Source organism: Ambystoma mexicanum, chromosome 13 (assembly GCF_040938575.1).
Source record: "Ambystoma mexicanum isolate Mex_15411 chromosome 13, UKY_AmexF1_1, whole genome shotgun sequence".
In the NCBI taxonomy this organism is placed as follows: Eukaryota; Metazoa; Chordata; class Amphibia; order Caudata; family Ambystomatidae; genus Ambystoma; species Ambystoma mexicanum.
In genome coordinates, this window is record NC_090938.1 from 202,529,032 (window position 1) to 202,556,561 (window position 27,530).

A 27,530-nucleotide genomic window follows, 5' to 3' on the forward strand; every position below is an offset into this window, starting at 1 on the left:
TGTGCTGCACTCTCTAGTTGGCCATTGTGTTGAACGGTGCTGCGCTCTGTGGTTGGCCAGTGTATTGACCTGTGCCGCGCTCTCTAGTTGGCCAATGTGTTGAACGGTGCTGCGCTCTGTGGTTGGCCAGTGTATTGACCTGTGCTGCGCTCTCTAGTTGGCCATTGTGTTGAACTGTGCTATGCTCTGTGGTTGGCCATTGTGTTTAAATGTGCTGCGCTCTGTGGTTGGCAATTGCATTGAACGGTGCTGAGCTCTCTAGCTAGCCATTGTGTTAAACTGTGCTGCGCTCTTTAGTTGGCCACTGTGCTGAAGCCCACTTTACAAGGTGGCTGCAACTGTGATGAACTGTGATGCACTCTTTAGTTGGACACTGTGCTGAACCCCACCTTGTCCTGTGGTTGCCATTGTATTGAACTGTGCTGAGCTCTTTAGCTGGCCATTGTGTTGAGCTGTGCTGCACTCTGTGTTTGGCCAGTGTATTGACCTGTGCTGCGCTCTCTAGTTGGCCATTGTGTTGACCTGCGCTGTCCTCGGCCATGGTGTTTAACTGTGCTGCGCTCTGTGGTTGGCCACTGCATTGAACAGTGCTGAGCTCTTTAGCTGGCCATTGTGTTACACTGTGCTGCGCTCTTTAGTTGGCTACTGTGCTAATGCCCACTTTACAAGGTTGCTGCCACTGTGATGAACTATGATGCGCTGGTTAGTTGGCCACAGAGCCCAACCCCACCTTGCCCTGTGGTTGTCATTGTGTTGAGCTGTGCTGCGCTGTTTATTTGGCCATTGTGTTGAGGTCTGCTATGGTCTGAAGTGGCCACCACAGTTGAGTCTAGGGGAATTATTTGAGCAAAGCCATTGCCGAATGTAGTTGAATTTGCACAACTCACACTGGTGAAGTCATGTGAATCATACAAGATAACTACTGCTGAAACCAAGTTAAATACTAAAGCATGGCCACTGTTGAACCCATATAAACCTTCCAATATAGCAACTGCTCAATCTAGGCAAACTCTTACAATATGGTCAAAATTGGAGACTCCCGGCGAATGTCACAATGTAACCACCGTCTGAACCCATGTCAATTTCTAAAACATTGCAGCTTTTAAATCTGTATGAGCATTGGAGTATAACCACCGCTGAATCCATGAGAATTCCAAGAACATAGTAGCTAGTGAACCCATGTGTGTTACAGAATAGCCACAGTTGAACCAGGATGAATTGCTAGAGTATAGCCACAGTGGAATCTAGGAGATCTATTACAGTATAGCCACGGTTAAACCTGGGAGAATCACTAGAGTTCAACCACTGTCTAACTCCTCTGAACTTTATTATATAGCCACTGCTGAAGCTAACATAGCTATGGAATTTAGCCACTGAGGAACCCATGTGATTTCACATAACAGCCACCCCAGTATCTAGACTACCTAGACTAACTAACTATTAGAATGCAGCCCAGGGTAAAGCCAAGAGAACCATTAGTGTATGGCCACTGTTGCTCCCATCTGCAAGTCACTCGAACCCCTTAAATCTGACTAAGATAAGGTACCACTGACTCTAGTAGCGGTGGGCTACACCGCATTGAAGTGCATTTCCTCCGACAACGTGTCCTCCCACAGAATAACTTGAATATAATATTGTCAACACCTAGTAACCATCAAGAATCCGGCCACCACAGGAAGGCCAGCACCTCTCTGAACCGAACACAACTTAAAACTACGGGTCCCATAAGGAGAGACAGACACACAGGGCCAATAAGGGAAGAAATAACCACAGGTTACCAGAGGGAGGCTTTCACCACGGTGGAACCTGATAAAAGTGCAAACCCACTAAAGGAGAGAACCATACAGAAACACACAAGGGCAGAACTAACAGGACACCACAGGTCACCAAAAGGAAGGAAGGGCCTCGCCATAGTGAAAATGATACAACCACAACTACTAAACCACAGATCACCACAGGAAGGTCAACACCTCTGTCAACCGGATATGACAAAACCACAGACCACACAAGGAGAGCCAACCACAACTACAAAACTGATACAACCACTACTATAAATACACAAATCAACACAGGAATGCCACCGCCGCTGTGAACCGGGCATTACAAAAACCACAGGACCCTACAAGGAGAGACAGCAACACAGGACCCCACAAATGAAGAGATAACCACAGCACTGACAGGGAGGCATTCACCACTGCCGAACCCAATACCAATACAAGTGCCCACAAAGGGAGACAAGCAAACAGGGACCTAAAAGGGAGAATCAAACCACAGGGCACCACAGGGAGACCTTCGCCACTGTAAACCCAGCACAGCTAAAACTACAAAACTACAGGTTCACACAAGGGAAGATCAAACCAAATGGTACCACGAGGAGGCATTTGCAACTGTGAATACGATACACATAAACACAAATACTGCAAGGTATGACCATCAAATAATAAGAACACAATACCAGTCAAGTCTCTGTCAAAGAAACAAAATTGCCAATTCTTACTTCTAAATAGAAAAGGGTTGTGGGACAATGGTGTATGCAAAAAGACAAGTGTTCAAGAAATAATATGTCAGAACGGTTGAGCAGTTGGCTTCCCTTCCCCACGTTGTCAGCAAGGGGAAAGGTGGCACGTTCGAGCTTCGTACACACTCTGGCTTCTCGGCCATGAGGATGCAGTTCAAAGCACAGACATCAGGGACTTCTGCCAAAGTCTCTTTTCCAATAACAGTGTCTTACTGAAGAGGGTCTGTCATAACAAACAAAGTCTCAAAGTTTGATTCATATCAGGATTTTCACATGCACAAGTTCTTGGTTTTCAGTGTTCATCATGGGTCTGCCTCTTCAGGCTAAGACCCTTTTTTCCCCTTTTTTTATCACAATGTTCATACTTGGTCTCCCTCGTTTGGGCTCGGACCATGGATGTCCCTCGTTTGGGATTGAATCCCCTTGATATGGATCGCCCTCATTCGTGCTCGGATCCTCTAGATATGGATCTGCCTCGTTCGAGCTCGGAGCCACTTGATATCTAAAATGATGACTTTCGAATGTGCGATGGTTTTTTCTTAAACTGTTCCAGGGCTACTTTGATTCACTTCACACAATTGTTCTCCTCAATCTTCTACTTTAATTTCACTTGGCGGGATACCTCACAGAGACCTTCGATTGAGCATATTCACGATACCCGACCACTCTTTCAACGGTATCGTATCTTTCCTTCTCAAGTTCAAACATTCATCAGCAGTTTAGCTTTATTTGCGTCCTTCATAACTTCGCGTTTAACTATGTTTGTTCCAGCACTGGTTATACAATGTTGCTGCTTAAAACCTTGACTTCAAAAGAGACCGGTCTTGCATCGGTCTCCCCCACTCACCAGCTGTGTTGATCTTTCTAGCGCTTCTTTGTTCTTGGAGCCAAGGACTATACCACAGCAGCTGCTGCTGCTCCTCCTGCCTTGGTCAGTTATGCAGGAGGGCCTTCGGTATCTCCAACACACAATGCAGGATTCTTTGGTCTGGTTTCCTGGCCTTACGCTTTCTGCCAAAAAGGTTCCTTAAAAGTAATGGGGTCTTGCCGAAAATGTCAACGGTAATTCCCTTCTAACAAACCCTTCTGTTTTGCCATCTTTCTCCCCTTGTTCAGCTGCCGAATAGAAACTGCTGTACCTTCATGTGATTTGCCTTGCTGAGAGTGTGTTTTCATGATCACCTTTTATCCGGGTGGGGAAGTTTAATGGAAACCAGGTGTGAGTGATTGTCAATAATTCCCTGACCTTGCCTGGCTAGAGTAGCGAGACATGTCAGATACACTGCTCAGCTGTGAGTCTGTTTTCTCCCAGAGCGGGCTGTCCATGTGAAAGTGCTGGAAAAGGAAAAGGGGCGGCTGGGGGTAAGGTTCCCGCGTATCCTACCTGGTAGGATGGCTTAAAGGTGTTACAGGGGGCAGGATACCACGTCTCACCATCCGATGTTGAACTCCCCAAAGACCCCTCACCCAGGTGATCCTTCCGCACTGGTCCATCCCCAGGGTCTGGATCAAAGGCGAAGGCCTTGCCCTGGCCACCTGAGAAAGAGAGATCTGCTGGGACTATTGGTGAGACACCTGGTTTCTCACACAAATAACAACCAAAACAAATCAAATTAAATGGATCAATCCTGGAACACCACACCTGAAAATAGATGCAAACTAATGGATCAAACAGTTTGCTGGACCGAAAAAAAGCCCATTCACTGAACCAAGACCAAAATCACTGAACCCAACACCCTACATGTCAACTCGCCACCCACTCGGACAGCCAATGATGCCAAATAACCTTAAGCACGTTAACAGGATTAAAAAAAACACAAAGGAGAAAGACATGAAACACACAGAATCCAACCTGAAGGAAACAACACCCCCATGCCATTTGATATAATGCAAGTCCAGGAGGCATCTTTGTGGTATGTCCTTAAATTACTTTATTAGGTTGCAAGCATACAGGTAACATCAGGACCATCAGTACAGGAGATGGTAAGCAGGATCATAGATAATTTAGGGAGAGCCCAATGGCTCTCACCATCCAGGTTTCATGTCTCTCTCTCACTTATAACTGTCCTCAGGCAGAACCAAGCTTGAGGAATAACATTCCAGTCTCATGGCATAACATTCCAGGCTGTAGCATCAGCATGTGCTGTGCATTCCATGACATCACAGCCACATGGGATGGATCTACACACGTGGGCCAGGAAGTGGGGAAGAAGGATATGATACCATTAATCACCAAAAACTGGCACAACCATAGATACCATCAACATCGACAGACGACCACGAAGAAGACATCAACCCAATAGGGAACCTGACTGAACTACTCAATGAAGAATCAGCCCCCACAGACCCAAACATGCGAATAGCCAGTAATAATGACCAACACCAACATGGCCACCAAAGGACACAGCCAAAGACTAAACAGACCACAAAAATCTCAAGGATACACTGCAACATAGTCAATGCTAGATTTGTGTCCAAACACACAACAGAAATCTACGATCTGGTATGCGATGGAGGGATAGAAATCCTATTCATCCCTGAAACCTGGCTCACCCAAGACTACAACGACTTAGTGCACGCCTGCATACCCAACAACATCAATCTCAAGCAAGCCAACAGGAAAAGATTTGGAGGACTTGCCGTAGCATGCAAAGACTACCTAAAAATAATAACAACTGGACCATTAAATATGACAAACTGAATCGCTTATCATACACCTTACCTCAGACCCTCAAACCAATGTAAAGTTTATACTTGTTTACAGGCCACCAACCTATGACCCTACATTCATGGACACCTTCATAGAAGCCATCACCAACATTGCCATTAAACATGACCACCTGATCATTCTTGGAGACTTCGACATCTGGTTCAAAGAAGAGAACATCAACTCTCCCGAAACACTAACCAATCAACTAGCGACAATGCATCCAAAACAAATGATGAAAGCAGCAACCCACACAGCAGGCCACACACTAGATGCAATCTTCGGCAACAAAACCTGGTTACAACCGCTCTCGCAATGCAATTCCTCTGGAGAGACCACCTCATTATACCCTTCATGATACAACCACCATCAAGGATATCTGACATTATCCTTAATAACCCACCCACACAGAAAAGAAATTGGAGAACCATCCACAGTGTAGACCTAAAAGTGGAACTGGAAGTTATGAAACCATCACACACCTACCTAAACCTATCCAGCATAGAAATAGAAGATAAAAACATATGAAATCCTGAAATGGATCACGAAAACAATAGATGTCATATCACCGGAAAATCTTTTCTACCCATCACGAAAGAAAACAATGGCAATATGTTTCACGCCCCATCTCAAAGCACTGGAAAAAACATACAGTAAACTAGTAAAAGAATGGAGAAAAAACTATGGCCAAGGAAGCGAAACTGCATACCAAAGACAGATTAGACTATACAAAGCCAAAATGCTCAAAGCCAAAAAGAGATATTACAATGAAAGTATTAAAATGCAAGCAGCACCCAGAAGGAAATGTTCAAGATTATAAAAGAGATGAGAAACTCCTCTATGTGCAAAAACATACTGATCCCTACACAAAAGCTATGCAATGACCTTGATGACCACTTTAAGAACAAAATTACTAACAGTCAGCTAATCATACAAAGCAAGCCCAAAAGTCCCATAATCCATCTCAACCAGCCAACACCGGAGCCAACGACCAGAAGCAGCCTCTTCCCGCCTATCTCAGATGTTACATTTGGCAACCCAGTGAGCAAAAGCAACAGGGCTGGCTCACCAGCTGAAACCTGCCCACCAGATGTCTAAAAAGCCATCCTCACCCAGCAAACACCGGCAGAGAACTACCTCAACCTATTCAACCTCTCACTAGCAACAGGATCAGTGTCAAAAGCCTTAAAATCGGCCTACATCAAACCACTCCTTAAATATATCTCTGGAAACATGGAAGACCTTACCAACTACTGTCGAATTTCAAATATACCATACATGGCAAAGCTACGTCTACAAACAAACAAATCCTGGAATATGTGGAAAACAACCAGCTGCTGGATCAGGCACAAGTTGCTTCAGACCCATGAGAGGAATTTTAACTGTGCTGCTAAACACAGTACGCCCCTGTTCTGCAACGTCACCATGGAGGAAAAAATTACAACTGACACATGAGCTTAATGATGAAATTGACATGTATTTTTTAATTTGTATGCATCAAGTGGTCACTGTGGAATTAGAAAACTTGGTCTGGGCCCAGGGCGGGAACCCCTCATTGTCTTTTCATTGTGATCAGAGAAACCACACCCCTCAACACCTGTACTTAATTTTTGTATGTCGAAAGAAAAATCTAGCATAGCACAGCTACCAACCCCAATTGGTGTTATTTTATGTTAAGGAATTATAAAGAGAACATCTACCTTGGAAGCAGTGGACCAGGCTGGGGGAAGTAGGACGAGGAGGTAGATAGCAGTGAGTGCTTTGATAGTTTTCTGATTTTAAGTGCAGAAAAGCTGCAATAAGTACATATTACATACAGTTATAGTTGTTTGCTTTGTGTAGACTGCTTTATAAGAACATAACTCGCTCATAGTTGTCTTTATTATTCTCTCCCTTTCTCTTGCTCTCTTTTTCTCTTCCTCTTTCTGCCTATTTCTCCTTCTCAACTCGTCCCTGTCACCTCTCTGTCTTGCTATTTCTCACTGCCCATCTCTCCTCTTCCTATACGCCCACCCACCCATTGTCAAATGAACTCTCTGTCGCCTCTGCTAAATGCTCCCACTCCCTACTCCATTTAATTCTCAATCTCCACTTTCCTCCTCTTGCTGTTATCATTCATTTGTATCATCTTAAAATTACATTTTAAAAGACACTTGAGTTAAAGAAACACATTTTGAAATGACTGTATGGTCTGTCATCATATATCATACCATCTAATTTTTAAATGACAAAAGAGTTAGACACATTCCCAAATGACTGCTAGGGTCTATCTTTTTCTATCCCCTTGAACTTGCATTTTCAAATGATACTTGAGTTAAAGAAACACGTTCTGAAGTGACTGTGAAGGCAAAACAGCACATTCCCAAAAGACTTTCAGTTACTTACAAAATCACCAAATCACCTTTTGGATTAATATAATGCAAGTGCATATTGGACATCCGACATTTGGAATTGTTTGGACATGACACGAGTTCTAAATTAATGTTTCTAATTTGCAGGGACTTGAAATGAACGTTTCTGTTTATAAAGACCTACAAAGAACAGCAGACGAAGGCCTCTGAACCACTGCATCAGTTTTAAAAGTCCAGAATAAAGATTACGTTTTCAGGATTCCAAAACGCAAACTGTAATTAATGTTGCATGAAAACCAACATTTTACAAGATGGGCAACACCATAAAAGTTATAACCTATTTACACAAACGTGAATTCCATGTGGTCTTAACACCAGGGAATCTGGCTACAAGGTGTTTTTTCTTTACACTATAAGTCCTTAATACTCCAAAGGTTCAAAGTGTGTAGGGTTCCAGCTTTCCTACTACTACAGGTCAACCAATCAGCACCACATTTACAATGTGAACATGTATTGTGTGCTCAGGATTATGGAGATTCGTGATGGTTGGTTCATGTTATGTTACTATGCTTTTGTAGTGCACCAATCGTCACCTTAGTAGCTTCAAAGTGTTGATGTTTACAAAGATAGCTGCACCTGAGAAAGTGAGTTTAACACAGAGAACTGAAATAACGAGTCGCAACATTATGCATGCACTAGTAGACTAGGCAATTTAACATATAATTTTCTAGATTAGATCAATTTACTATTCATGAAAGGCCACAAACCACACCGGACAGCGTTGACATGAACTCACCACCCTGCATTCTGCCGTTTATTGATTCCGTACCATATGATTCATGAAGATGGGGAAGATGGGGGAAGTTGGACTGTTGATCTCCTCCTATAGTTGAGTGTTGCCTAAATGGTGATACTCTGGGGTGGGCTGGCCTATAGGGAACTCTGGAGATTTCCCGGCAGGCCTCTGCACCCTGGGCCTCGTTCTTGTGGTCACCTATTTTATTTCCAAACGTTCACACAGGAAAAGGCTTTGGCTTGCTGAAAATGTGTAATATGGAGCCATTTTGAACATGATTTCCAGGGCCTCCATTGGTTCCTAGTCCACCCCTGGTGATACTGGTTCAAAGCATCCCTTTTACTTTGGAGCAGTTTTTGTCGATTAAAAGGTAAATCCGGGGAATATGTTTTGTCCACTGGAATTCTCCTTAAGCACCAGCCTTCTTCATCCTCTGACCTTAGTGTGACCTCCTGTAGATGGTTTACAAATGTAAGGACCATGCAGTGGTTATAAACGTGTCCTTGAGAAATAAGCTTGGGCCAAAGGTGTAACGCCTCTGAGGAACGCGTACAGGAGCTAGGCTGCAACGTCATCCCACGCGCCGCTGCGTATGATCACGTGTAATGTAAGGGGGTTGGAATAAACTTAAAGCACACAGCTGCAGCCCCTCATACAGGAGGTGCAGCCCTGCAACACGAGGCAACTATTCACTGTTGTAGCTTTTTAAAAGCACCTCCTGTCCTCCCAGCGTCATTTAAAAACAACACAGAATAATAGAGGGAAGGTAGTGTTCGCTGGGCAGGGAGAATAGGGCACATATAAAGAGCACTGGGCATGGAATGATGACATTCTATTGGAATCATGTTTTCATTCGAATTTATCACAGTTTCAAGGCAGGCAGTCACTTTTGTTCGAATGTCCCTTCTCAATAGGCTAGTTTTTAATGGTAATTGATGATTTGCCAATGCGGCTGACATTGTAAATTTCAGGTCACAGTATCTGACATCATTTTTAAGACTGCAAAGACAAACAATTTCACAAAATATTGTTAGGTGAAGTGCATATTCGAATACTGTAGTACTCAACGAAAGTTCAAGCTTGAAAACTATATTTGTGTAGTTTGAGCACTTCCCTCTACCAGCCACAAATCTGCAAATGGTTGTGTCTTCTTACTTGTGTGCCTCATGCTTACCGTGTCCACTAGATGATGGTGTTGCTTCTGAACTGTGGCAGGGCATGTCTTCAGCTGTTCCGCATTTGCAGGTTAATGAGCAAGACCCTCTTGTCATTACCTTTAAGCTCTTGGTAGCAGGTCAGTCACCCTGAAGCCCACTCATGGTCTGATCTTTTGTGTGTCTCTTTTAGGTTGGAAGCTGAGTGGATGCAACAGGACCCACACATTGGTGACTGCAGAGAGAGCGCAAGCTCTGGTAAGTTACAACCTCACCCCAGACTACATCCCATCTGACCTAATTGTTGACACATTTTACCCATCAAGATTAAGGGGGTCTGAAGCTTATTTACGTTGAAAAAGAAATACAAAATGTTCCCTCTCTTCAACTGATGAATCTGCACCCATGGGAGTCATCGGTGCAGAATCACAGAGAGTTTACTCCGTAGAGAGGAATGAGAACAGTGATAGATGACAGATTCATAATGAAGGATCTTGATTACAAACCAGAGTTGACTAATTGCGTATTAAAGTTGAATCCTCCAAGAACCCTCAATTCTTGCCATCTTAACTCCATTTTTGGTCTTAGACATATCTGACTTCATTTAATCGAATTCCCGTATTTTATTTATTTATTTGTTTATTTGTAATGTGCCGGTAGCTCGCAAGCTTCTGGGCGCAGAGACATGAACACAAAAGACCCACTGACCAAAACAAAACACGAATCGCGGAACAAACATTAAAACAAAGCTGGTCATAGTATCTAATAGTGCAGGGCTATGGGATTTATTTAAATAGATGTGTTTCATTTTATTTTTTTCGAAAACTCAAGTGATTCACTTCCATTCTCATGTTAGCTGGTTAATTGTTCCATGTTCCTGCTGCCACTATCGGGAAGGCTCTTCCCAGTCTGAAGGAGCGCTTATGTGGTGCTACAGTAACCTTGCCCAAGTCAGCGGATCTTAACGCTCGGCTTGGTACATAGAACTTGATTCTTGATTTTAGCTAAACTGGGGCTGTCCCTTATAGGCGTTTATGCACCAAGGTCAAGGCCTTGAACTGCACCCAGTCTTCAATTTTCAGCCAATGAAGCTCTCTTCTGGCCTCGCTAATGTGGTCTCATCTTAACGTTTGCCTGGTTATTCTGACTGCATTATTTTGGATATATTGATAGCTAGTGAGGCATTGTTTATTGGCTCCCAAAATAAGTGCATTTCCATAATCTAGGTGTGATAGAATAATTGCCCTTGCTATGGTTGCACAATTTTCATCCGTCAGGTAGGATTTAATGGCTTTCAGCAGCCGAAGGTAGTAAGAACAGTTTTTTTACATATTGTGATTGGGCTTCGGTTCCAAGAGATGCTTCAAGCATCATCCCTAAAGTTTTGACTTTATCCAGGACCTGGATATGGGCGTCCTTTATCTGTAATGAACCATATGAGGTGGATAATTTGGCTCTGGCTTGATATGAGCCAAACACCATTAGCTCTGTTTTTTTGCTATTCAGATACATCCAATTTGAGTACATCCACGATTCCACTGTGTTGTAGGTTGTGGATATTAATTCACTGTCCTTCTTGTAGTCCCCACTCAGCTCTTCCACCAGCTGAGTATCATTAGCATAATTGGTGAAGAATATGTTAATGTGATCAAGTACTGAGCATAGATACATCAAGTAAATATCAAAAAGCAGTGGCGACATACTAGCTCCCTGTGGGACGCCACAAAGGATGTCTTTTTCAATGGAGAATTTGTCCCACCAATGCACTCGTGATTTTCTATTTGTTAGAAAGGAGTTAAGCTAAAGGATTGCCTCTTTTGAGTAGTTAGCAGTTTTCTCTAGAACCTTTAAGGAGGTTGTGGTCTAGGGGATCAAATGCGGAGCTCAAATCGAGAAGGATGAGAAGGCAAGCCCTGCCTCTATCCATAATGCTTAGCATTTTAGTCTGTAGGTTGAGCATGGCTGTCTCTGTGCTTTGGGCTGTGCGAAACCCTGATTGTTGATGGTGTAAGGATTCAGAGGCTTCAACATGGGCCTGTAGTTGCTTTGTAGCTATCTTATCCATAACTTTCAGGACGAATTTACAGTTTGTGATTGGCCTTAGGTTGCCTGGGTCTCTTTGGTCTAAGTTAGTTTTTTTTAAAACGGGCGTTACAGTAACCTTTTTTATAGTACTGGGCACTACTTGGTCGTGGAACAACGCATTGATAATTTTCATATGGGTGGGTGCAAAAATATCAATATTCTCCAGTATTATTTTGGGAGGTAGTATATTCTCTGCACAGGAGGTAGGCTTTATTGCAGCCAGCACTTTCACCATATACTCATTAGTGATTTCCTTGAACTTAAATGATTCTATGCCCTTGATACTAGTCTCGGGCGGTAGATTGCTTCGCTCCCCTTTGTTGGATTGAGCCTTTAGTATTAGCTCCCTGGCGTTAGAGATTTTGTTGAAAAAGGCTGTCTGGGTTTTATCACATTCATCCTGCGATGGTGTAAATAACGGTGTGATGGCTCTAGTCTTCTCAATTAATTTCAGTATGTTCAAAAGTTTACTGGTAGTATTGCTTGCAGTTGAAATTTGCTCATTATAATGACTTTACTTGACCTTCCAGTCCCTATGATAATATTTGATGTTTTAAACCTAGAGACCCAAGCTACTCCTCACTCATGAGACCCAACAAGGCCAAAGCATGTTTGGGGAATCTTGTGGTCTTGTGCAGAAGCGATGTTAACTAGCAGTTCGGGCTGGACTGTCTGTTTGGGGGTGGGACCAAGACTGAATGGCATATGGTCTTTCCCCTTCTGTAATGGCTTGGCAAATGAAGTACGATGGTCTGGAGGGTTGCCCGGAGCAATGTCGCAGGTTAAGATGAATTCTAAACCTTCCAGCCATCACCTCTTTTGTTTTGCTGGAACACTGACCACATTTGGAGCCGCTCCCGATTGGCCATTGGATAAGTTGTCAAGCATTGGCAGCAATCAAGGAGAAGCGACTCCTGGTTTTATGCTGCCACCATCAACCCTGGAACCAGAGAGACTGGTGCCCCAGCAAATGTATCCCGCCCCAGAACATACAAAGCATTCTCAATGGCAAGGCAGAACATTCACCACAACGCTCCCTTGCAATAAAAAAAATAAAAAATGCATAAACATAACAAATGCAGTACGAGGGGTGAAGACCTAGATTCATGATCATCTAAGAGGACTAAATGTACCAAAGAAAATCACATATTTCTGTCTTGATTGTTAATCAAATAGAGTACAGTTTTTTTTAAAAAAAAGGAAATTTATATCCACATGGCAGTGCTGCGAGGGTTACAAAATTAATAGATTATAATATATGTGTTATCCTTTTTTTATGGTAATCATTTTAATCAAAGTAAACCGATATGGTACATGTTTTTATAATGCTACTTATATATGTATTGTAAAGAAACCGTAAACACTAATGACACGTGCTTTATAGGGCTACAAACAACATATGCACCGAAGGACAGTTTGTTTACTTTGATTAACATCGGAGCCAGTCGCTGAGGAAGTCGCAGTCCTTGCAGTCAACTCTCAGCCTGCTCTGTTCCAGCTACTTTGGAGTCTTTCTACAGTCTTCATTCTACTACCAGTGTGAGTGGGCCTACATATACCCCACTAACACCGCAGAGCGGCCGCAGAGCCAGTCGCTGAAGGAGTCGTAGTCCTTGCAGTCTCTGCAAGGACCGGAAAGACTGGAAAATGGAAACATCCACCCCTCACCCGGAGGCCTACCAACCACAAATCACTGTTTCTGAAGGTGAGGGGGGAATAAAGATGCCTGAGGAGCTCGAGACCCCCCAACTCCTCACGAAAGCTGGCGTGTACGCCTCTGCCCAGTAGGCCACGTCTAAAATCCACTCCAACTACAGCGGCAGAACAGCATGCACAGAAAGACCTAGGGGAATCACGCATCCGCCTACCACATCAGCTCAAAACAGGTGGTGCTAAAGATGACGCCAACCTCACTACCAGACCGAAACTGACACCACGTTTGGCGAGCAACAAAGGCGTGACGCCCTGCGTGACAACAGAAGCGCTCATCATGCAGACATTGGGTCCTCAGATCCAGGAAAAGCACTCTCCCCGGCCGCCCCTGCACCTACCGGGCCACACCCACCGCCGGCCGGAGGGCAGACAGTGAAGAAGCTCGCGGAGGCGGGGCCCGGCTCGGAGGCAGGGCCCGCGCACAAGCTGAGCAGGTCCACGCCACGCCATGCCAAATGGACAACTCCTCTCCTGAAGTAGTCCCACTTTTCACATTGCCTGCGCTCCCAGACTTACCTTGCACCGGGAAAAAAGCGGACGAGGGGTTGGGGGGTGCAGAGGAAGACAGGGAGCACTCGGCCCGGCTGCGCTCGCCTCCAGAGATGCGGACGCCGATTCACCTGGAAGTCCGACGCCTGGTGACTATGAACGCAATGATCCACGCAGTTGAGGAGAGGCGACCTCTGGTGGACACCGCGGAAAGCACAGACACCACGGCAGCACAAGACCACATGGTCGGCCGCCGAGAGAAAGCAGAAGCAGCGCAAAGAAAAATCTGACGTTGGAAGAATGGGAAGACGTGGAAAACCACAAGAGCCGCTTAACCAACTCCCAACAGTACCAACCAAAAAACCCAAAACAAAACTCACAGCACAAATGACAAAATCTACTGTGAAGAGGGTAATTATCAAAAAGCACTCAAAAATAAAGACAAAAGCTAAAGACCAACAAAAAGCTGCAGAAAACAACGCAGGACACATTGTCTCGAAAGAAACCACAGAACCACCACACGTGGACACAGTTAATAAACAAAAAAAACCTACACAAAAAGAACACCTAAAAAAACACTTGCCAAGAACACCCAAAACAGCTCCCTAAAAGACTTTTTCAAACGCCTAGGCAAACAGGAACATGATCCCTCTGATGAACTCTCTGATGCCGAGATTCTGGAGGAAATCCAAGACCTAGCCCCGGTCTGCAAAGCAAGGAAAATCGCCACCAATAAAGATCCAATCATGCAACCAACCCTTACGACAGCTAATAGCGGCTTGGAAGTAACAACACAAGAGTTCAGCTCACACAAAGCAGCCAACCCGGAAGCCAGCAAGCGGGATAAGCTGCCCAACAACAGTTCACCTAGCCCTGAAAGGGGCCCCTAGGGGACCCTGACGTCTATGGAAACAAGGTGGGTCACCACACACGATAGAGACGCCAGACACGAGGTTGTATTCCCAAAGCTAGGGTTTTATTTCAAAGCAAAAGTCTCAGTTGGCCAACTCGGTCTCACGCCCCGCGACATGTATCTCCAGACCTCGAGGGACGCAAGAGAGCGAATTACGTACATCAGTTACATATATACAAAATGCATATCAAACAATCAGCTATGACATGGTTAACGCCCCTCTTCATTGGGTTTCTTTGAACTTGGTGTGATGATGGACATCTCCGACCACTATGACACCTTCAAACATCTATTCTAGTAACAATTTGCAATTTGTGAGTGCGTAGGCATCTTTCGGTTATTGAATAGAACATGGCGCTTCTGTTCTTGGAAGCAAACTACATACAGAGGGGGTTGCATTCCGGACCTTGCTATCTATCAGGTGCTATTCGCGTCCAGGGAGCCGACATGCTCTAGCGGGCTCGGAAAGGGGGGCCGTTAGAAAAGCATAATTCAAGCCTTTAGCGGTATTATTCTAACATATTCTACCATATAACGAGACTGGCTGGCAGCTGTGAAATGATTAAATGCTCTGTGGCTCTGCTTCAAGGCTACAGAAAGGAGGGAGCCGGGCATTCTTCCTGGCGCTGCCTACGTTTGTGTTTCAGTGAAACTCTTGTTATCCTCTCGGCCCTGTGGCCTTGTCCTTTTCATATACAGACAACAATGTTCCTCAGTCGAGCAGTGTAAGCAGAAAATATACTGTGAAGCAATAGGAACAGAAAGCAATGAGCAATGGTTAGAAAACAAAATGGCGATTCTTGTTATATTAAAATGGCTGTTCATTAGAAAACTCGAAAACCTATATTCTGTCGTATCGTGCATGAGACGGTTGGCCCACGGCCACCAAAATGCGTTTGTGGTCTCAAATTAGATTTCTAGACTGACAAACCCTCCTTTGGCCGTATGCCAAAATTTCTTATATATTTATTGAAACCTCCTCTACTGATGATGAATCTGAAGTACTTATGTCTGAGTCTTGCATGCTATCGTGGTCATCATTGCCTTCATTAATATCTATTGCCATCAACTCTTTCATTACTCTCATCTCATTTTGGTCTGGGCTAGTTCGATCATGAGGTTGTTTTTTCTTTGTTATCATTTGCATGCATCCTTCCGTACATCCCTCAGTTACCTCTGCACAAACTATGGGTAAACAATGTATACAACAACAACACGTTCGGAATATTCCTAACACCACTACTAGTATTGAGATCAGCTTCCATCCCCAAGATCGTAGTATTCCCCAAAACCAAGATCCTATTTCCCAGCTCCCTTCTCCCGTGGGGAGTTCAGAGCTTAGAACGTGCATTTTCTTTATTGCTTCAAAGATCGTGGGGGAATAGTCATCGACATAAACGCAACATGCTGATCCCACTATTTTGCAAATTCCCCCACGATCAACCAGGATCACATCAAGAGCCATTCTATTTGGCAGCGTCATTAACCTGATTCCTCTTTTTTCCAACGTCATGTTAAATAATATATCTGTTGTTGTGTTTATTGTATTCTTTAGGATTCTGGACAATTGCCTTATATTATAGGAGTTCACTATCTGTCCTAAGAATGGAATGAATGATTTCCCTACATCAGTTGCTATTAAAACACCTTCGTCAGTCCTCTTGACTCTAGTTCTGGATAATTTGGCCATGGCTGCTGTTTCCAAGAGGAATACTCCTGGGAACAATAGCCCGAGATAACATGTACCTCCCCAGTTTCTGGGCAACCAAGGGTATGCTTTCTCTCCACATATAAAATAAACTGGATCACCTACGTATACTGGTTCTATTTCCCATTTTAGTACCACCGTATTCATACAACCAGTATATGTTCCGACCGAAAAAGATCCTTTCTTTTTCAGGCAAAACGGGACAGTTCTTGGGCTATAATTCACTATGTAAGATGGGGGAATCGCATCTTTGTTCCCTTCTGTTCTTACACGAAACGTCATTACAGATGTTTTTTCTGGCGGGGACAATCTATCTCGTCTATTTTGTCGTGTTATCTTTTGTGTGCTTTTCCTCGTGGGCTCTGGGGCTATTACTTGTGCTTTATGGAAAATGGAACAACCCACAGGCTTCATTATTATCTCCTCAAACTCATTCATGTTGGTTCTGTTTAATGGACCCGTATTACTCTCATTCCACTTCCCATAGAACATTGCACCTAAAGATGCACTACATGCAGAACTTAATGGTAACGGCTGCACATACCACCCTATTCCTTTCCCAGCATTCTGTGGTAAATGGGCACTTACCCAGCAGTTTGTTTTCTTCAGGATTGCATGTGTCATGTTCATGATTAATAATAATGTATTATTCCCAAAACCTTCCCTGTGTCTTTCTTCCATTTGGGGTAGGGTATAAGTGATCACCTGAACCGGGCTTTCAGTAGTGGATATATTATTATCGGTAAAAACATTTCTAATGGCTGTATTGTTTCTACCCACCATAATATTAGGGCTGTCGATATTGATGCTACCACGCTCATAAAGCACATTATTATCATTAGTGTCAGCATACAATTTGTTTTATGGTGCATTTTTCTTAAACTTATAGTCTTTATAACTGACTCATTTTCAGCAGTGGTGGTGCAGGAGGAGGCTGGAACCAGTTCCGGCATGTTTCTCGTCGTCCTTCTTCTTTCTCACAGTTCGTTGTGGATATCTCTCTTCGTCGCGCTTGCTCTGATGTCTATAAGTTCAATGGAATTCTCCCAGTTCAGTTTTGCCTGTCCTATTTTTTTTTTTTAGCCTGGATTCGATTATTCGTTTTTAGGCGAGATCACTTGTCCCTTCTTATACTGCTCAGAGGACCTTTGATCAGTTTTCGCCTCAGTATCATGTGCGCCCAGCTTGTCCGCTCTTGTTCCGGACACATGTACTTTTATGATCGCACCGAGGAGCCGCGAGTCTTGAATTGTCCGACTTGCACAATTCTCACGCTTCTCTCCTCTACACCCCTGGTTCCTTCTCCTTCCATGAGCTGAACCAGAGGTTCACATAAACACCAAAAGAAAAAGAATGCGGATCACTTTGTCTTCCAAGGCCGCAGGTTGTATCGCCTTGCTCCTGGTATCGTATGATCCGTGAACAGTGCCGGTGCACTTTCAGTTTCAGGCTTGAAGTCAGCCTGCGGCGCTTCTGCAGGTGCTGGTGTGCGCCGCACCAATGATGCAGATTCGGTCTTTGGCGTGCTGGGAAGTGCTGGTGGGTGCCAAAGGGGTACACAATTTGGTTTTGCTGGTATCTGCAAGGCAGATTTCACGTCGGTCAGCAGTGATGTCGATTCTGCTGGGCAACGTTGGGGCACTCTTTGCCCTTTCCCCTCTTTGGCAGTCGTCTCAGGCTTTGTTTCGAGTTTCACTTCACGTTTTGGCAGATCAGGTGGCTGCACACTGGCAACAGTTTCTTTCGTTTCTGCGACCGCTGTCTCTTTCCGGTCATCAGTGTCAGGCAAGACTTTCAGTGCAGTTGGAATCTTCTTGGCATGGGTGGCATGGATCCACGACTTCCTTCCATCCACCCGTATTGCCGTCTGCGTCGCCAAAGGTACTTGATAGGGCCCGCGCCACCTGGGTGCTAATGATGACTTTCTTTCGAAGTTTTTTAGCAGCACCCAGTCTCCTGGCTCCAGCGCGTGCCCTGGACCGGTATACCGCACGGGTAATGCCTCCTGCACCTGCTGATGAATCAAATGCAATTTCTGCATTAAAAGGACACAATAAGTACTAAGCACACTATCTCACTGAGTTGTTTTGGCTGAGGTGCGCACCATACATTTGCCGGCCTCCCCATTATGATCTTGTATGGGGAGAGCCCAGTTTTAGCCTGTACAGATGTACGCATGCATAATAGTGCTTTTGGTAATGCATCCACCCAACTCAACTTGCTTCCCGCACAAATCTTGCTAATCTTTGATGTAAGTATCCCGTTGTGCCTCTCCACAAGACCGGCAGAACTCGGATGCCTTGAACTGTGGAATCTCTTATTAATCTGGAGACCTGCACATATTTGTAACACCACTGCACCCACAAAATGTGGTCCATTATCGGACCATAGGACACGGGGCAAGCCAAATCTGGAAAAATACTCCTTCAACATTACTTTTGCCGTAGTCATCGCTTTGCAGTCTTTTAAAGGATATGCCTCCACCCACTTACTGAATGCACAGATTAACACCAAGATGTATTTTAAGTTTGGCACCTTTCCATCTCTATGAAATCAAAATGAACTACCTCAAATGGCATGGAGGGCGGGCCAAAACTTCCTGTTGGTGTCACTGTTCCCTTTCCTACATTGTGTTGTAAACACGTGATACAGTTCTGCACCAACCTTTCTGCATTCTTTTTTATGTTTGCATTCTGCCATACTGTAGAAAGGTGCTGTATCATTTTCTTGGCACAGATGTGCGTAGGGCTGTGGGCCATTGTGACCATTGCAGTCACATATGAATTTGGCAACATCCAGTTTCTAGTTCCCTTGTCCACCCAACAACCCTCCAAATCCAACTCAGCAGATCCCTCTGCCCATCCCTGTATTTCATTGGCCGTAGCCTCGGCCTGCATTTCTTTGACAGTCGCAACTCCATCTTCTATCATAAAGGGTACTTCCTCTGTCTGAACCGTCATCATCTTGGTATTCAAATCAGTGACAGTTTGTTTCGCAATCCTGTCTGCAAGCGCGTTTCCCTCTCCTATTTTGCATGTTACTTTTTTATGTGCCTCGCATTTCACTATTGCGAGGCGCTTTGGAAACGTGAGTGCAGACAGCAATCGTACAATCAAAGGGCCATGTTGAATTCTGGCACCATGTGATGTCAGAAACCCTCTCTCATCCCAGAGTGGTCCAAAATTATGAACCACTCCAAATGTGTACTGACTATCAGTATATATATTCACATTCAAATTTTCAGAAATCTCGCAGGCTCTGGTTACTGCTATTATTTCCGCGGCTTGTGCTGAATTATAGGGGATTCTTTTACTTTCTACAACACTCTCTAGGGTAGTGATAGCGTATGTGGCAGTTGTCGTGCCATCTGGTAATTTAAAACATGAGCCATCACAAAATAACTCTCCATCCGGCTCTTTCTGTGGAATATCACGTAAATCAACTCTCCCATTGGTTTCTTCCTCAATGACCATTAAGCAATCGTGGGGGGGGGGTGATTCATTCTTCCCAATTTCTTTTATGGTTAATGGCACTAATTCTGCAGGATTCAAAGCGCTACACCTCATAATTTGGATATGGTGCGCAAACAAGATAATCTCATATCTTGTCAATCTAGCAGAGGTGAGGTGTTGCGTCTGTGTCCTATTTAATAGAATGTCTATGGCATGTGGCACCATCAGAATTAAAGTGTGCCCCAATACCATCCCTTCCGTTTGTTTCACTGACGCAGCAGCCGCCGCGATAGATCGCAAACATTGTGGTAGTGCGCGCACTACAGGGTCCATCACAGATGAATAATAGCCGCATGGCCTATTTCTTCCACCTTGTTCCTGTGTCAAAACCGCCAATGCACATCCTTCACTTTCACACACAAATAGTCTAAAAAATGTCTTATAGTTCGGCGTACCCAAAACTGGAGCCGAGCATAATGCAGTTTTCAATCCATCAAATGCTCTCTGACATTCCTCATCCCACTGCAAAGGCATAACCGCATCTTTTCTAGTCAAATTCACTAATGGTTTCACAATCAACGCAAAATTACCAATCCATTGTCGGCAATATGAAGCCATGCCTATTATGGCTCTGACTTCTTTTTGTGCCTTTGGAATAGGCATACAAGAAATACTTTATATGCGTTCTGGCGTTAGTCTTCTCCCTCCTTTCGAAAGTAGGTAGCCCAAGTAAACTACCTCCTTTCGATTATACTGAAATTTCTTCAAACTAGCTTTATGGCCATGTGCCGCTAGGTGTAACAGTAGTAATACAGTGCTTTCTTTACAAATCTCCTCTGTGTCTGCAGCTAGCAATAAATCGTCTATGTGTTGCAAAAGTACACAACCCACGGCTGATTCCAGCATGTCTAGCTGCTCTTTTAATGCTCTACTGTAAATACTTGGACTTTCCGTGTAACCTTGCAGAATCCGTGTAAATGTAAATGATCGTCCTCCTAATGTGAATGCGAACAAGTATCTACTGTCTTTGTCGACTGGAATACTAAAGAATGCGTTCTTCAAATCTATTACACTAAAATATTCTGCTGAAACAGGTATCATTGTCAATATTGTAGTAACGTCTGGCACTAAAGGAAATTGCGGATGTACTACCTTATTTAATGCACGTAGATCAATTATGAAACGGTATGGTACCTCATTACCGCCTTTTTTATAAACCGGAAGGATCGGGCTGTTACATGTACTGCCTGTGATTTCCTCTATTACCCCTAATTTCACCAAATCGGTAACAACACTCTTCAATCCTTTCTCACCTTCAACCGAAATTTTGTATTGGGGTATTCGCGGTAGGGTGACACCTTCTTTTGAAATAATCTTTACTGGCTCTATCTTTAAACATCCCACATCGTTGTCATGCATTGCCCATATACAGGTTGGTACTTTACTTAGTTCCCCTGGTAACGCTTCGGACATAAATTCTGACACAGGGGCATCATGTGGCCATATTGTTAGAAACACTCCGCCTGCCGTGCAATGTATAACAGAACCTAGTTTTTTCAACAAATTCAATCCCAACAAATTTTCTCCACAATTTTCTGTTAGAAGTAAAGGACAATGTTCGGTGAACGGTCCTATGGTAACTGGGACTGGTTTGGACACTGGGTTTATGACTGGTGTACCTGCGAACCCTACGGAAATATTCTTTTGCCCTGACAGTGGTATATTCAGAACCAAGTGATGGTCTATTGAACACTTCTGTGCTCCTGTATCTACAAGAAAGCGGTGTTCCTCATTCCCGACTCTCATTTCTACATTGGGTCCTCTCTGATTCACGGGAAAAGACACTGGTTCCGACCCCTGTCCTGGGCTGTCCTATTGGGGAAATAACACATCATCCGATGTGTAATCATTACTATTACTGTAATACGTGTTTGGCTGTGTATCGAAAACATTTCCCCTCTTCCCTCTATTTCCCCCACTCTGATTTCCATATTGTTGATTTTGCTGTCCCTGACTCTGGTTTGGGGCATTTTGGTTTTGGCCTTGGTTTTGATTACCTCCATTATTATGATGCTGCTGCATACTATTCCTATTTGGTCCATTCGCTCCTGGGTGTCCTCTATGCTGTCTCTTCTGACCAGACCCATTTCTGTTCTGTAGATGCGGGCCTTGCGCTCGCCAATGTCCTTCCTCTTTACAATATGCACACTGATTCGGCCCCACTGTTCCCCCATGCATATTCGAACTACTCCTTACTTGTGCCTTCCCTCACCCTATATTATGTCCTGTTACTTGCTACAATAGTACCTGTGTTCTAATTAGACATTCCTTCAAGTCTGCCCCCACCTGTTTTAGCAACGATAATTCGTTCACCATCTCCTTCTGCCCCGGCGATGGTAACTGCTGCTGTTTATTATGGGACCCCTTTTCCCCCTTCCCAGGTCTCCCTACTTCCCTACTCCTGTATGCGGGTGTAGTAAACACTTTGACAGGTGCAGTGAATGTTTCGACATAATCATTATCTAATTCATCTCTAAGCTCAAAAAGTCTATACACATGTTCTCTTACTACTTCATCCCTCTCCCTACAGCGTGCAAATGCATTCAAATCTAACAATCGCTGCCGTGGTAATTTCCCAATTAGCTGTTTCCATCTCCCCACCAAATATTCACCCATGCATTCCAACACTACCTGTCTTTCGATGCTTCTACGAAAGTCATATATCAAAGCCAATGTTGCCGTCCCATCATTGCTGTCTATGTACATCTCTGCCTGTTTCTGCAATTCCACCTTCCTTTCCTTGCTGATTGTGCTGCGGGTTACCCTCGTGCACTGCCGTTGGTCAGTCCCGCCTCCTGGCCCCGTGGTTTCAACTTCAACCCCGGGAGGAACGGACGGTACAGAGTCTGTGTCTAAGGCGGGAGGTGCGGATGGGATAATGGGAACAGCGAGTGTCTGTTGTGGGCCTGGTTGGCTAGTAGGAAGTGTTATGTGCGCGGTCTGTGGCTGTGGGAGGGCTTGAGCTACCGGAGGGGGAGCTTGAGCTTTGGGCGGGGTCTGGGCAATAGTTACTGACGTATCTGGTCTTACTTCTGATCTTGGGCCTTGTTTTGTATGGGTCGATATATTTTCTATCAATTCATCTGTCATGTGTAATTCTCGTTGTGGGTATATCTTTTCTATATTCAACTGGTCACGCCTGCCTGCCCTTCTTAGACTCTCAGTCCACTCCTCCTCTTCTTTTTCTTCCGCTACCTCACCTTTTGATTTATGCCTGCACGCATGCTTTGCTCTGCTTTTAAATCGGAGCATTGCTTCCTTTCTCCAGTCTTTAATAGTTTCAAATGCCGCAGGATCCGCTTTCTTTCTTATCAACACCCTTTCCAAGTTATCTATCCTCGCCATCTCAAAACTACCATTAATCGGCCACTGATGGTGTTGTTGCTTTCTGGTTTGCCTATGCCAAGTCTCACAGAATATTATCGCACCCACTCCATACTTCACATACATCTCATACGCCGGCGTTCCCCCAGGTGGTACAATTTGGCCATTTTCCAAAGATTGTCTACTGCAGCGGAAAAACCCTGCTAAGGTGGACAATACCCCAGGCATGTTTCAACCTTCCCCTTGGTTAATCAACCTTACCTAGGGCGTTTGATTTTGCAAAGTCAACTCTCAACCAATATCAGGATGCTTTGAATCGGGGAATGACTCACCTGATAAATCAAGTCTTCTATATACTGACGCACCAAAGGACGTCGTGTCTGCGTTTCTCGGCTTCCGCCTCGTTTCGGGACCATCGCCTCCTTGTTCTCTAGCCAGGCACGTTGATCAGGGATCAGATGTGTGCAGATCTGCAAAGGAGTCTCATCACTTTTACAGGGAGCCCCGAACACCTCTTGATCCCGGCTCGATTGTCCCCTCCTCGCCGTTCTCTGCCTTTCTCAATTACAACGTTACGCAAAGGAACAAGTGGGGGAGGGTCCCTATTCGGGCGCCATCTTGAAAGGGGCCCCTAGGGGACCCTGACGTCTATGGAAACAAGGTGGATCACCACACACGATAGAGACGCCAGACACAAGGTTGTATTCCCAAAGCTAGGGTTTTATTGCAAAGCAAAAGTCTCAGTTGGCCAATTCGGTCTCACGCCCCGTGACATGTATCTCTATACCTCGAGGGACGCAAGAGTGCGAATTACGTACATCAGTTACATATATACAAAATGCATATCAAACAATCAGCTATGACATGGTTAACACCCGTCTTCATTGGGTTTCTTTGAACTCGGTGTGATGTGTGGACATCTCCGACCACTATGACACCTTCAAACATCTATTCTAGTAACAATTTGCAATTTGTGAGTGCGTAGGCATCTTTCGGTTATTGAATAGAACATGGCACTTTCGTTCTTGGAAGCGAACTACATAGAGAGGGGGGTGTATTCCGGACCTTGCTATCTATCAGGTGCTATTCGCGTCCTGGGAGCCGACATGCTCTAGCGGGCTCGGAAAGGGGGGCCGTTAGAAAAGCATAATTCAAGCCCTTAGCGGTATTATTCTAACATATTCTACCATATAACAAGACTGGCTGACAGCTATGAAATGATTAAATGCCCTGCGGCTCTGCTTCAAGGCTACAGAAAGGAGGGAGCGGGCATTCTTCCTGGCGCTGCCTACGTTTGTGTTTCAGCTAAACTCTTGTTATCCTCTCGGCCCTGTGGCCTTGTCCTTTTCATATACAGACAACAATGTTTCTCAATCGAGCAGTGTAACCGGAAAATATACTGCGAAGCAATAGGAACAGAAAGCAATGAGCAATGGTTAGAAAACAAAATGGCGATTCTTGTTATATCAAAATGGCTGTTCATTAGAAAACTCGAAAACCTATATTCTGTCGTATTGTGCATGAGACGGTTGGCCCACGGCCACCAAAATGCGTTTGCGGTCTCAAATAAATTTCTAGACTGACAGCCCAGCACAGCCTTCGAAAACCAATCTGGCCAACAACTCACTGCCGCCCTCTCCTGAGACCGGCAGCTCAGGATCAATCCAGCCAAATGTCTCCCCAATAACCCCGCAGCCACCATCAACTCCTAAGCAGGGGAAAGTGACACCCTGCAAAGATACAGAAATTGAGACCCTGCAATAAATACCAACGCTCCAATGAGTCCGCCAGATATACTAGCGAGAACATAGGACATCCCCTGAACCCCGAGAAAAACTGACTACCCAACGCCATGCCTCCAAAAACAAACAAAAGAGGGGCTCTAAATAATCAATTCCCCTTTCACCAAGTGACATAGGACTTATTACTCCACACGCCTGCCAAAAACAGGAGACAAAGTGAGGCTGCATACTATACCCAAAAAGAAACACCCACCAAAAAAACTGGACATGTTAACAATCATGTCGGCCATAACCATCGCACTCGCACTTTTCTGTAAATTATATGAATCACTGAACGAGACCCTAAAGGACCAAACAACTATGTCTGCCTTGATAAATACAAAACTGATTTACTTAGAAGGCTACGTCACATCCATGGAAAAAATAACTCCGACCCAGAATAAAGAAACAGAAGGGAGCTGGACTCAGCAGAAACTCCCGGATCCAACAAAGCTCGGCGATCACCTTCCAATACCCAAACAACTAAAATCTGCAGAAACCCAAACTTCCGATACCTATCAAAAAGAATCAGCGCATGAGAGCTCTTCTTCAAAAACAAAACTGATTCAAGGCCATAACTTCAGCTTATTCAACAGCAATCAGGGAAGAGGCACAGATCGACCAAACGCCAACTTAGAGCCCTTCATATTCAACTCGACTCTAACGCGGCCAGAGATGCCGTTGGAGGATACAGCCCAGGACACGGAACTACCTCCAGCAGAAAAAAGGCTCAAAACAAACTTGAAAGTAGGCAAAAATAACCAAAAACTGTTGAAGCTCGGACCCCCCTCGAGCGCAAACAAAAGATCAGTAACAGAACAAAGCAAATCCGCAATTCAGGTTCAAGATCAGCTTTTTCAATCCTGCAATCATGCTTCAATCTACCTCAGTCAGAAGTAAAGGGAATTCTACTCACACCTCCTCGAATCAGCAGACACCAAAATCGCCAATTACAGTGGAAGATCTCTTAAAGGACGATGCCTTGATGAACATCACTCAACATCTAGACTCAGAAACTGAAAAAAAAAACAAAAAAAACACGGTCGCACCGACCAAAAGACCCTCAAGGAAAGAAAAACAGATCAAATGCACGAAAGAAGGGGCTCCACCCCGCTGCGCATGCGCAGAACAAGAATTCGGAGTAACCACCAAGACAAAGGCGGCCCAAAGTAAACTTCTACCATAACTCAATACACTCAACCAATCAAAAGCAAAATACCTATGAAAAAACAAAAAAACAACAGGACAGAACTCCGTGATCGCAACAAATACATCTCACATCTCATAATCAAGTACAAGAGAGCAAGGGAGCCCTTGAGATTAACACACATACTATAGGACAAGACAGAAAAACCGGACCGAGAGACAGAACAAGGGACTCATGAGCACCTGAACATAAGAACACAAAAAACACCCAGACGACCACACTTATACTGGAACAAACAACCAGGAACAAGGATCACATCACGCTAAACAGAGGAACGATACTAAGAATTTTCAGAAAGTGCAAGGTGCTAAAAAACTTTACCTTGGTCGAGCCATACCATAAAAATGAAAAAGCAACATCCTTTCTGCATCTAAGATCGTCTGCACCAAGCTTTTCCATCGAAAAAGCACAGGACAACCTGCTATACTGGGGTTTCCAGCTGACAAATCTGTCGAACACCAACGTCCAGAAACACCGGCCGCGGGAGAAGTCAAGAAAAACTGACAGACCGCACTACACATCCAGAATGGAGTGCTTATATAAAAACAACAGGCTGCCTCACTGGGCGCCCAAAGAAACTTACAACAACTCGGCAAAACTATCTGCCTCGAAACAACTGCGCTCAACATCAGGTCTCAAACCCGAGAAAAGTCAAGACAAACTCTAGCGATCGGACCCCACTGAGCACCGGCAAAGTTACGCAGCTTCCCAAGAGAATCTAAGTCCCCAAAGAATCAGAGAAACTAAAACGGACTCGAACAGCCAAAAGACTTCACCAGCAGGAACAACAAGAGCTGACAAGCCCACACAAATGAAGCAACTATGGGCTTGGTTGCCCAAAGCTCTACTAACAACTACGAAGAAATAGCAAATTGCGGCCCGTGAAGTAGGGCCAACCAAGAAGACTACAGCAGACTCAACTGAAAAAAAAGAGATCGATCTAAAAATGGGCTCATGGAACACATGTGGTTTCCAACATCTTACAAAACCAGGCGGAATCGATCTAGGCCAGTTCGACGTACTGGCTTTGCAAGAAACTTTGCTAACTGATCAACCTTTCCTGGGCGGTTTTGACATTGAAATAGCACCGGCGGTGAAGAGCCGGCTAGGTCGCCAGTCCTCAGGTATCGTACTGGCAGTCCGCTCAGGGAGTGGAATTAGCTTATCTGAAACAACTGAAACTTCGAAACATCACTTGGCGGCTGTGCTGAACTGGACCAACCAAGACGCAAAAACACTGAAAAAACAGAAGATCCAAATCGCCATCATAGT

At 44.5% G+C, this 27,530-nt stretch overlaps 1 protein-coding gene across 1 annotated transcript in view; it reads left to right on the top strand.

Moving 5' to 3' along the window:
* The window catches only part of CACNA1S (calcium voltage-gated channel subunit alpha1 S), a 596,588-nt gene that overhangs the window by 534,929 nt on the left and 34,129 nt on the right, over positions 1-27,530 (top strand). Inside the window, exon 41 of the mRNA XM_069633644.1 lies at positions 9,720-9,784. Coding sequence (XP_069489745.1) covers positions 9,720-9,784 — 65 coding nt within the window. The remainder of the gene's footprint in view (positions 1-9,719; positions 9,785-27,530) is intronic.